At 44.0% G+C, this 12,623-nt stretch overlaps 1 protein-coding gene across 1 annotated transcript in view; it reads left to right on the top strand.

Moving 5' to 3' along the window:
* Positions 1-12,623, top strand: part of iglon5 (IgLON family member 5) — a 142,066-nt gene that overhangs the window by 110,553 nt on the left and 18,890 nt on the right. Inside the window, exons 3-4 of the mRNA XM_020497478.2 lie at positions 6,093-6,325; positions 8,279-8,398. Coding sequence (XP_020353067.2) covers positions 6,093-6,325; positions 8,279-8,398 — 353 coding nt within the window. The remainder of the gene's footprint in view (positions 1-6,092; positions 6,326-8,278; positions 8,399-12,623) is intronic.

The raw sequence follows: 12,623 nt of genomic DNA, 5'->3' as shown, positions 1-12,623 counted from the left end.
CCGTCCATATATATCCAAAATGTCCATTTATTTGGCGTGTTTGATCCAGAAAAAAAACTGCTTCCAATTTGCGCAACGTCACTACAAAATATCTCAAAAGTTACCTGTAAACTTTGCCAAAACATTTCAAACTACTTTTGTAATAGCTCTTCATATGCTTCCTCCAAACACAACTATATTTTACCCAGGTGTATTTCCCACGTAGTTTCAATTAAGAAACATACTGGATTTTTTAAATGAACCGCTACCTTGTGCTTGGTATGTATTCACATTACGAGATCTAGCTAGTGGTTTGTTTACAAAACTATAATACAAACGCATATAATTACAACAGGATGATCAAAATGTAATTTGAAATGAATTCAAATGAACCTTAAAGTATTCCTTTCTGCACTCCCTCATGATAGTGATATTTGCGACCTGACCTAAATCCAATAGAAATTTGAGTTATAGATCTGTCATTCGCTTTGAAAGCAAGTCTAAGAAGCGGTATATCTGGTCTATGTGCTCTATTTCTATGCTTGCTTAGTCGTTTTTTCATCTTTTGCTTTTGGTTTTGTACACTAATTTCAAAAAGCTGAAAATAAAATATTTTTGGTTATTTAAAATATATTTCATAGCGGTTTAGATGGTATAATGAATCTCTATACTGCTTGTTTTGTCACATCAACTGAAATTAGGTCAACTATTAGAATCTTGGCAACCAGAAAACGTCGGAGTAATTTCTGCATATTGCAACTTTAAGGCCTACCTTCATTACAAGGGTAGGGCTTGCAGTAATCAATTTCATGAAACATGTACAGTAGCTGTAAAAGTCAAATCTGGTATCCATCAACATGGCTAGCCTCATTAATTGTCTAATGAAAAAGACGGTAACACTTTAAATTAAAAGTGTGAGATCTTATTAAAGTGTAATTACATATGTAATTACACAGTAACAAGTATTCTAAACAATTGTAATAATTTATAGTTACACTGTATTTTAACATGTAACACGACCTGGCCAAGATAAAGCAAAGCAGTTTGACACATACAACAACACAGAGTTACACATGGAGTAAAACAAACATAGAGTCAATAATACAGTAGAAAAATAAGTCTATATACAATGTGAGCAAATTAGGTGAGATAAGGGAGGTAAAGGCAAAAAAATGGGGAATGCTTGTTACCATGCTTGTTTCAATTTCAAAGTTTCTGATAACATCCCAACTCACCATATTTCAGTGTTAGTGAATTGAAAACCGACCAATAGCAAAACAGATTAAAAAACAGTTCACATAAAAAAAACAAGATCAAGCTAGTAGATCAAGCTAACGTTTGAGTCAGTGTTGTAGTACTCGAGACGGTCTCGAGACCTCATTTTGAGTGTCTCGGTCTTGTGTCATTGTCGGATACATTTGTACTCTGTCTTGACTCGGTCTCGGACAGTGAGGACTCTTAATTTCTTCCTGAATCCAGCCGAGACCAGCGGAGTGAAAAACTCATAATTATCGTCTTCCATTCAGTAAGCGTACAAAACCGCATTGCCAGGCCATATATATTCACTCCTTTTTTAGAACATTAATACCTGAACAGTCTATATAGTGCATTCGTAAAGTATTAAGAACCCTTGACTTTTTTCACATTTTGTTACGTTACAGCCTTAATCTTATTTTTTCTCATCAATTTAGACACAATACCCCATAATGACAAAGCAAAAACAGGTTTTTAGACATTTTAGCAAATGTATTTAAAAAAGTATTCAGACCCTTTACTCAGTATTTTGTAAAGGCACCTTTGGCAGTGATTACAGCCTTGAGTCATATGGGTATGACGCTACAAGCTTGGCACACATGCATTTGGGGAATTTCTCTCATTCTTCTCTGCAGATCCTCTCAAGCTCTGTCAGGTTGGATGGGGAGCGTCGCTGCAGAGCTATTTTCAGGTCTCTCCAGAGATGTTCGATCGGGTTCAAGAGAAGCTTGTTTCTCATGGTCTGAGAGTCTTTTAAGTGCCTTTTTGCAAACTCCAAGCAGGCTGTCATGTGCCTTTTACTGAGGAGTAGCTTCCATCTGGCCACTCTACCATAAAGATCCATTTGGTAGAGTGCTGCAGCGATGGTTGTCCTTCTGGAAGGTATTCCCATCTCCACAGAGGAACTCTGTCAGAGTGACCATCGGGTTCTTGGTCACCTCCCTGACCAAGGCCCTTCTCCCCTGATTGCTCAGTTTGGTTGGGCGGCAAGCTCTAGGAAGAGTCTTGGTAGTTCCAAACTTCTTCCATTTAAGAATGATTGAGGCCGCTGTGTTCTTGGGGACATTCAATGCTGCAGACATTTTTTGGCACCCTTCTCCAGATTTGTGCCTCGACACAATCCTGTCTCAGGGCTCAATGAGCAATTCCTTCGACCTCATGGCTTGGTTTTTGCTTTGACATGCACTGTCAACTGTGAGATCTTAAATAGACAGGTGGGTGCCTGTCACGCTCGTCGAAATGATTGGACCAAGGTGCAGCGTGCGTAGAGTTCCACATATTTTAATACATCAAAACTCAGCGAACAAAACAATAACGCACAAACGAAACGTGGAGCTACTGGTGTGCACACAGGCAACTATCTATAGACAAGATCCCACCAAGCACAAATGGCTACATAAATATGATCCCCAATCAGAGACAGCTAAACAGCTGTCTCTGATTGGGAACCATACCAGGCAAACATAAACCATTAATCACCTAGATGACCCGCCCTAGTCACTATCACAACCCCAACCAACATAGAGAATAAACAGCTCTCTATGGTCAGGGCTTGACAGTGCCTTTCCAAATCATGTACAATCAATTAAATGTACCGCAGGTGGACTCCAATCAAGTCTTAGAAACATATTAAGGATGATCAAGGGAAACAGGTTGCACCTGAGCTCCATTTCTAGTCTCATAACAAAGGGTATTTCTGTTTTATATTTTTAATAAATTTGCAAAACTTCCTAAAACCTGTTTTCACTTTGTCATTATGGGATATTGTATTTAGATCGATGAGGATTTAAAAAAAATGTTTTAATCCATTTGAGAATAAGGTTGTAATGTAACAAAATGTGAAAAAGGGAAAGGGCCTGAATACTTTCCGAATGCACTGTATTATCAACATGTTTGCACAGTGGCGAACCTATTGGACCTAGGCCTTCAGTGTGTGACAGGGTAATGATGCTGAAAAGGCAGCAGCAGCAATACCAGCGGACTCATGGAGGAGAGTACACTTTTTAGTAAAACACAGAGGGCCAGTGGTGTAATGGAGGCTATATGCAAGTATATGCAAGTTATTTGGATTTTTACGAATTATCTTTGAAATACACGGTCCTGAAAAAGGGATGTTTCTTTTTTTGCTGAGTTTACATGTAGGTAGAGTTTTTAAAGTGACTATATTTAAATAATAACAGAAACTAGCAGCTGTGTAAAAGAGGTGGTGGGGGGTGGGCAATGCAAATAGTCTGGGTAACCATTTGATTAGATGTTCAGGAGTCTTATGGCTTAGGATAGAAGCTGATTAGAAGCCTCTTGGACCTAGACTTGGCGCTCCGGTACCTCCTTGCCGTACGGTAGCAGAGAGAACAGTCTATGCCTAAGGTGGCTGGAGTCTTTGACAATTTTTAGGGCCTTCCTCTGACACTGCCTGGTATAGAGGTCCTGGATGGCAGGAAGCTTGGCCCCAGTGATGTACTGGGCCATACGCACTACCCTCTGTAGTGCCTTGCAGTCGGAGGCCAAGCAGTTGCCATACCAGGCAGTGATAATCAGTCATGATGCTCTTGATGGTGCAGCTGTAGAAACTTTTGAGGATCTGAGGACCCATGCCAAATCTATTCAGTCTCCTGAGGGGGAATAGGTTTTGTCGTGCCCTCTTCACGACTCTCTTGTTGTCCCCGGTTGTAATTTTGACCTTGAGAAAAACAACTACTAAGTTAGCTAGCCATTTACTGCGGCAACGGAACAGCTGTTGTTTTCAAACGCATCGGAAGTTCTTTGGGGTTCCAGGGTTCACTTCTGCTCCTCCTCAAAAAGGTATATGTTATCTTTGTTCATACATAAGCACATACAGACTCACCTCAATATACAGTATGTACACTACCTTTCAAAAGTTTGGGGTCACTTAGAAACGTCCTTGTTTTTGAAAGAAAAGCATATTTTTTGCCCATTAAAATAACATAAAATTGATCAGAAATACAGTGTAGACATTGTTAATGTTGTAAATGACTATTGTAGCTGGAAACAGCAGATTTGTTATGGAATATCTACATAGGCGTACAGAGGCCCATTATCAGCAACCATCCCTCCTGTGCTCCAATGACACATTGTGTTAGCTAATCCAAGTTTATAATTTTAAAGGCTAATTGATGATTAGAAAACCTTTTTGAAATTGTGTTAGCACAGCTGAAAACTGTTGTCCTGATTAAAGAATCAATAAAACTTGACTTCTTTAGACTAGTTGAGTATCTGGAGCATCAGCATTTGTGGGTTCAATTACAGGCTCAAAATGGCCTTTCTTCTGAAACTCGTCAGTCAAATTCTTGTTCTCAGAAATGAAGGCTATTCCATGCGAGAAATTGCCAAGAAACTGAAGATCTTGTACAACGCTGTGTACTACTCACTTCACAGAACAGCACAAACTGGCCCTAACCAGAATAGAAAGAGGAGTGGGAGGCCCCGGTGCGCAACTGAGCAAGAGGACAAGTACATTTGAGTGTCTAGTTTGAGAAACAGGCACCTCACAAGTCCTCAACTGGCAGCTTCATTAAATAGTACCCGCAAAACACCAGTCTCAATGTCAACAGTGAAGAGGCGACTCCGGGATGCTGGCCTTCTAGGCAGAGTTGCAAAGAAAAAGCCATATCTCAAACTGGCCAATAAAAATAAAAGATGGGCAAAATAACATAGGCACTGGACAGAGGAAGATTGGAAAAAGGTGTGATGTGTTCAGACAAATCTAAGATTGAGGTGTTCGGATCACAAAGAAGAACATTCCTGAGACACAGAACATTTGTAAAGATGCTGGAGGAGTGCTTGACGCCATCTGTCAAGCATGGTGAAGGCAATGTGATGGTCTGGGTGTGCTTTGTTGGTGGTAAAGTGGGAGATTTGTACAGGGTAAAATGAATCTTGAAGAAGGAAGGCTATGACTCTATTTTGCAACGCCATGCCGTACCTTGTGGACAGCGCTTAACTGGAGCCAATTTCCTCCTACAACAGGACAATGACCCAAAGCACAGCTCCAAACTATGCAATAACTATTTAGGGAAGAAGCAGTCAGCTGGTATTCTGTCTATAATGAAGTGGCCAGCACAGTCACCGGATCTCAACCCTATTGAGCTGTTGTGGGAGCAGCTTAACCGTGTGGTAGCTAAGAAGTGCCCATCAAGCCAATCTCTGTAAATATTGTATTTTTGTACTTTTGTACTTAAAAAAACAAAATTGTGGCATTTTTTTATTATTATTTTGGGGTTTGACTGCTGTGAGGGTTGATCACTTACATCTTGTTGTCTTGACTCTCAGAGTTGCAGAATTGCGATGGAAAGTCATATTTTTGTCTTACAGTTAGCAAGCTAACAGGCTGTTTGAATTCAAATAATACAGCCCCGGCTTTATTGTTTCATCTGCCGGGAAGAATTACAACAAGTACTGGATGCTGTGTCCAGCGATGGCAGAAGAGGCTCAGGGACCGTTCTTAACCACTGCCAAGATGTGGTGGCTTTTCGGGCACTTTTCAGCAGCCGCGGCATCACCCAGGCAATGGAGGACCAGTACTTACGGAAGAGTGGGTCAAAGACAGTTTGTCAGACTGTCTTTGTTTCTGTCTGGCTATTCTATTGATGCCCCCTCCCTCCGCTGAAGCTACACTGCCTTTCCAATCCAAACTGCCTCATCTCCCAGCCTTTCATCCCATGTCAAATAGAGACATTCAATATCCATCTCTACCATCAAAATTGTAACGTGTTGTTTCTTTGTTTGGCTTTCAGATTATTTTCTGTAATGAAAAGCACTATTCAAATTGAATAAATGATTATTAACACATTATCTGGGTCCTGTCTTATCCCCTGTTTTCTCCCCCTCTTATCTCGAAGGTGTAAAATTGACGAGGAGGTGACCCACAAGGCGTGGTTGAACCGCTCAAACATCCTGTTTGCGGGGACAGACAAGTGGTCGCTGGACAGACGGGTGTCGCTGGTCAACAGTAACACTAGTGACTTCTCCATCCAGATAGAGAGGGTGGAGGTGGCTGACGAGGGGCTGTACACCTGCAGCTTCCAGGCCAGCAACAAGCCCCGCATAGCCCACGTCTTCCTCATCGTCCAAGGTGAGTCCCTGGTGGTGGGGGGGGGGGGGGGGGGGGGGGTTAGAATAAAACATTGTTTTAAATCTCAAGCCCAAATCATCCCAAAGTGTCTGACGTTGGTTGCGTATACCGGTGAATTCGTCAAAGGATATTTAAAACATGCTAATTTGGGGGATATGGACTTAGTCTTTGGACAAGGAAAGCTAGTGAGTTATGATTTGGTGACAGCAGCCAGGGAAAAAAAAAAAAAAGCATGGCTTTATCTATCTCTTTGTCCAAATGTTGTTTACAGGGTAAGTAAACACATATTTAGGTGTATTAGCCCTTTAATTGCTATATTTGAATGTGTTTACAGCACATATTAGACCTGGTTCCGTAATGGGCATGTACCACTTTATTTACGGGATTATTTATTCACCTCCAGGTTTTAGTCCAGCAATTGTAAACACAGCTTTACTTTTACTTTACAAAAAAAATGTAAAGTGACCGAAGGCCTTTGTTAGTGTTGTGCAGTGGATGGAGCCTTGGACTGAGCAAAGAAAGCAGCCAACTGAGTCCTTAGCAACTGTGCCTCAAGCCAATACATTAGCACTGATGCAAGTTTACCTCAGAACTGAGAGGGGTGGGTAGATCCTGGGGTAAGTTGGTAAGACCATATGGGCGTACAGGGGGCTGTCCAACTGCCTGACTGAATAATTGACAATGCAGGACCAGATCTGGGCCTATCGTCAAGGCAACGGTGGAGTGAGTGAGAGTTTGACTGATCCTGAATGACGTGATTTATTGGCGCCCGGCTGCTCGGCTGATGGATTGCAGACCTTTTCTCCCTGTATGTGTCAATTGTTATGTATATTGTACCTTGTGTACTAGCATATCGCAATAATACAAGACTGGTGGAATAAAAATGAAAAATATTAGGGTATATATCAACTGGCCAACAGACATACACACATATACCATGCTGCTGCAGACATGGAGAGAGAGAGAGCAAGCTGGGAAAGTTTCAGCAGTCTAGTGTGTGTGTGTGTGTGTGTGTGTGTGTGTGTGTGTGTGTGTGTGTGTGTGTGTGTGTGTGTGTGTGTGTGTGTGTGTGTGTGTGTGTGTGTGTGTGTGTGTGTGTGTGTGTGTGTGTGTGTGTGTGTGTGTGTATGCGTGTGCGTGTGTGTGCATGCGTGTGTGTGCGTCTGTATATAGGCAGGGTACAGGCAGCATTACCCAGAAGGCTAAGCCAGCCGCTCTCCAACAGACTGTTCACATAGTGCAGGCGCCAAGGAGAGGCATTTATCCGCAGGGCAAACGGGCACACAGATGACCATGTTTCCCTAGTTTCCAAGTCGCCTCACATTTCAGTCTAAGCCGCGATATCACACAAAATAATTACACCCCAGAGTCACTGCATCAAAAAGTGATGGCCATGGTGGGGTAGCGATGGCTCCAATCTTTGCTTTATCACGAGAGTATTTTCGCCTGGCCAGATAGTTAAAAATGGGATCCAGTAGTTAGATGCTTCGCAGAAAAACAGCCTCATGGCCAAGCTCATTAAAAGCAACGATAATGGGCCATTTAAATTCAAGGGCCATCTAGTTATCTTTCTAACTATATGCATAGTGCCTGCACTGGAATGGCAATTTAGAACAAAACAGCATTTGACGGTGGTCATGCTGTGAAAGAAAAAAACAAGGCAACTGCCAAAGACAGAAACTTCTAGACCTTGAGTGAAGGTTTCCATCCCTATATTCAACACCAAAGTGAAGAACTTTCTATAGCTTTTTCTTGTTATAATAGTAGTCAGAGAATCAGTGTTTGTCATTGGTAGTATTGTTATTTTTGTAACCCCTTACTTTTATTCTTGACACTTCAGTTTTATATCTTGTTTTTGGTAGTGCAAACAGTGAGGGGAGGGCAGCTTAGGTCTAGTTTCTATTTTTTGTCAAGTCATGACTGCCAATAAAACCCAACTCTTTCGTCTTGCAGTGCCAGCCAGAATCGTCAACATCTCCCAAGATGTGTCAGTGAACGAGGGGGGCAACGTATACCTCTTCTGTCTGGCGGTGGGACGACCTGAACCCACTGTCACCTGGAAGGAGAACAAATGTAAGACGCCCATCCCTGTCTCCTGTTGTAGAACCCAGTCCTCTTGTCTCCTCTCCCAGCTGTCTGTCCCTTTACCAGTCCCTGTCTCCTGTCGTAGTACCCAGTCCTCTTGTCTCCTCTCCCAGTTGTCTGTCCCTTTACCAGTCTCTGTCTCCTGTCGTAGTACCCAGTCCTCATGTCTCATCTCCCAGTAGTCTGTCCCTTTACCAGTCCCTATCTCCTGTCGTAGTACCCAGTCCTCATGTCTCCTCTCCCAGTAGTCTGTCCCTTTACCAGTCCCTGTCTCCTGTCGTAGTACCCAGTCCTCATGTCTCCTCTCCCAGTAGTCTGTCCCTTTACCAGTCCCTGTCTCCTGTCGTAGTACCCAGTCCTCATGTCTCCTCTCCCAGTTGTCTGTCCCTTTACCAGTCCCTGTCTCCTGTCGTAGTACCCAGTCCTCATGTCTCCTCTCCCAGTAGTCTGTCCCTTTACCAGTCCCTGTCTCCTGTCGTAGTACCCAGTCCTCATGTCTCCTCTCCCAGTAGTCTGTCCCTTTACCAGTCCCTGTCTCCTGTCGTAGTACCAGGTCCTCACGTCTCCTCTCCCAGTTGTCTGTCCCTTTACCAGTCCCTGTCTCCTGTCGTATTACCCAGTCCTCATGTCTCCTCTCCCAGTTGTCTGTCCCTTTACCAGTCTCTGTCTCCTGTCCTCTGTTCGCTGTCGTAGTCTATACTAACTAGTCCCTGTTCCCAGTCCCTTGTTTCTGTCCTTGTTTCCTGTCATAGTCCCCAACCTTCTGTCCCAGTCCCTTTATTTGTCCCATGTCCACTGTCATCTGCCCTTGTTGCCATTTCCATCACACCCAGGCTGTGGCTGCTAGTTCCCTCTCATACACATCACACACATCACACATAATTATCCACAAATAACGCGTGCCAGGCACAATCATCAGCATCTGTCACCATCCTCACTGTCGCCGCCTTTACCATGGCAACAATGCTAATAATGATGTTTGTCATTAGAACACTATTTATGTCTTCCATCATCATCCAAATAAATCACATTGGTTTCGAGGGTGGTCGTGATAAAACATCTAACAAGCTAATTCATATCCATTTAGATTTGTTTGTGAAATGATTCCTGTCCTATTACCATGTCTGCCACCATCAATGGTAAGATTTTAAATGATTTATTTCATGCTGATGTATCTCATAGAATGTGTTGAGCATATTGAGGTTACCCTGCTAGGCGTTAGATATGTTTAGCACGGTGTTACACTGTGTTATAGTGAACTACTGGGGGTGCAACAGCTTGGAAGATAACACACACACACACCCTTAAAGTACATTACAGCCACTTGCTGTGCTTGTCTGCAGACCTACAGCATTTCTTCCTTGTCAGCAGTATACTCCCCCACCCTCGTTCCCTCACACACACCCCTTCAGTGTGGATTGTGAGATAGGGCAGCATTGTTATTCTGTGGGAGTCACTGCAGCGAAGCCATGGGCTGCTGGGGGAGTGGTGGTGGGGAGGAGAGAGGGAGGGGAAAGAGAAGCCTAGAGAAACAGTGAGAAGCTGCGAGGTATCTGTCCCTCTATTCAGACACTGCAGTGGGTGGGAGACAAAGTGGTAGCGGGGTGTCCCGCCTGGGTGGAGGGAGTCGGGACACACACTTTCAAGACAATCCACCTTGCACCTGTCACTCTATTCAGACACTGCATTGGGGGATAGATCACAGTGGGACCCCTACGTAGGTGTAGAGACACACAACTTGAAGACAATCCTCTGCACCTGGTACATTGGGACCGTGGTGCCATCATTCCCATGGTCACCAGGGCCCTTATTCATTAGTGCTGGCAACAGAAATAGTTTTGAAACGTTTTGCAACAGAAAACAACAGGTAGTCCCTTCCTGTGACAGTCTATTTTCTTCCAATGGATGCCTAATGAATACAACCCAGACGTGTACCACCGTGAGTCTGTGACATGTACACACAGCTCCGAGTACTGCTCCTGCCCACTTTATATCTCACTGATACCATCTCCCATTCACACTCTTTCACAGACATCACCTGAACCCCCATTAAATCTGAGACATCAAGCTCTTATCATTGGACATCCTATCCATTAGACAAGACGCACACACACACACACACATACAAACAGCACTCCACATCGATGCTCTCTGGCCCACCCACTCCATCGCATCAGACTCCATTCACTATGGTCTCAGTTAAACAAACAATGTCTGACAGATGCTCGACTACCGCTGATAGAGCTAGAAAGAACCAGACCACCTCTGCTACAGATACACTCCACTGCAATAAAACTCAAAGGCTCTGACTGAGTCTGACTGCTCAGTGCTCCTAAAGTGTCAACGTGCTATAGGGAAATGGACTACAGTTTCACTGCAGGGCAGATCTAAACTTTGACCTCTTTCCTTTCAACCATCGGTCTGGCTTCCTCTTTTCCCCTCAGGTCTAATCTAAGTGTTTGGTTGGTGGTGGAAGTCCAGGTCTGTGTCTGAAATGGCACCCCCACACATCTCCGTCAACGCTGGCTGAGCACCCAACTCCGCCCCCGGGGAAGAAGGGAAAGCAAAGGAAGGGAAAGAAGCCAGGGATACAAATCGCTGAGACACAACCAGGCCTGCAGAAGAATAGCCTAATATCTTATAGACGGCTTCTAGAAAGGAGAGAGAGAGAGAGAGAGAGAGAGAGAGAGAGAGAGAGAGAGAGAGAGAGAGAGAGAGAGAGAGAGAGAGAGAGAGAGAGAGAGAGACAGAGAGAGAGAGAGAGAGAGAGAGAGAGAGAGAGAGAGAGAGAGAGAGAGAGAGAAAATAAACAGAGAAACGGAGAGGCAAGAAAAGACAAAGAGAACGAGTGGTCAAAATCGATTTGTTCGGTTTGTTTCACCTAGTCGGCTCGGGATTCAAACATGCAACCTTTCAGTTACTGTATGGCGGCAGGTAGCCTAGCGGTTAGATCATTGGCCCAGTAACTAAAAGAGTGCTTGTTCGAATCCCCAAGCCAACTATGTGAAAAAAATCGGTCAATCTGCCCTTGAGCAAGGCACTTAACCCTAATTGCTCCAGGGTCGCTGTCAATAATGGCTGATCCCTGGCCATGACCCCACTCTCAGGGGGAGTGGGATAAGCAGAAAACACATTTCCATGTCATACTTGTACAGGTTACAAACTTGTACATGTGTGAAACAGGACAAATATAAGCACCCCCTATTTTATATGGTGCACTACTTTTAATCAGAGCCCTAGGGGAGTCCTCTTGGGTCCTGGTCAAATTAATGCATTAAAGAGGGAATAGGGAACTGTTTAAGAGACCTTTTGCCATTTGGTAGGTCGTCATTGTAAATAAGAATTTGTTCTTAACTGACTTGCCTAGTGAAATAAAGATCAAATTTAAAAAATGATCACAAATGATCACAAAAGCCCTAGGTCTTCCTCCAGTAGTGTCTGTGTAAGCATCTGATGGAGCTGCAGTGTTGTACAGGCCATTGTGAGAGCCATGAGAATTCACTGGAGGACTGATTCCCTGATATGACCTCCCCGTGGAGGAACGGTCAGAGACAAGTCAGAGGGAGGCAGGGAATGAAGGGGGGGGGGGGGGGGGGGGATGCTGTGTACTGACACATTACATCACACAGCTGCTGAGAATGAAAATAGCCACAAAAGTGCACATGAAATACCCCAACCGGACCTACCTTTCTCTTTATTTTGATGTCAACCACTCGTTCACTTTCTGTATCTTTTTGTATTTCTCTCTCTCTCCCTCCTTTCTAGAAGCCGTCTATAATATATTAGGCCAGTCTCTTTAAATATTTCTTCTGCCGCCCTGGTTGTGTCTCAGCGATTTGGATCTCTGGCTTCTGTCCCTTCCCTTGCCTTCCCTTCTTCCCTGGGGGCAGAGTTGGGTGCTCAGCCAGCGTCGTCGGGGATGTCACAGGGGAGCCAAATGTATTAGGCTAGTGTTATGAGTGAATAACATTGCTGTAAACCCCCAGCGCGTCTCGCCACCGCTGCCACTACTCGCTACAGGGTGGCGGGCGGCAGGCTGTATCGCCACTGCAGCAGCTGCAGATAATCATCTCCAGCTCAGTAGCAGCAGCTAATAATCCCCCAGTATAATCTTCAATTGGAACCTCCGCGCTAATCTCTTACAGGAATTATTGCTACAGTTTAGTGTGTCGTGCGTCAATTGTTACGCGGGTTTAGGCACATGTGTGTTTGT

The sequence above is a fragment of the Oncorhynchus kisutch genome, linkage group LG13 (genome assembly GCF_002021735.2).
Source record: "Oncorhynchus kisutch isolate 150728-3 linkage group LG13, Okis_V2, whole genome shotgun sequence".
Taxonomy (NCBI): Eukaryota; Metazoa; Chordata; class Actinopteri; order Salmoniformes; family Salmonidae; genus Oncorhynchus; species Oncorhynchus kisutch.
This window is presented reverse-complemented; position numbering and strand designations above follow the sequence as displayed.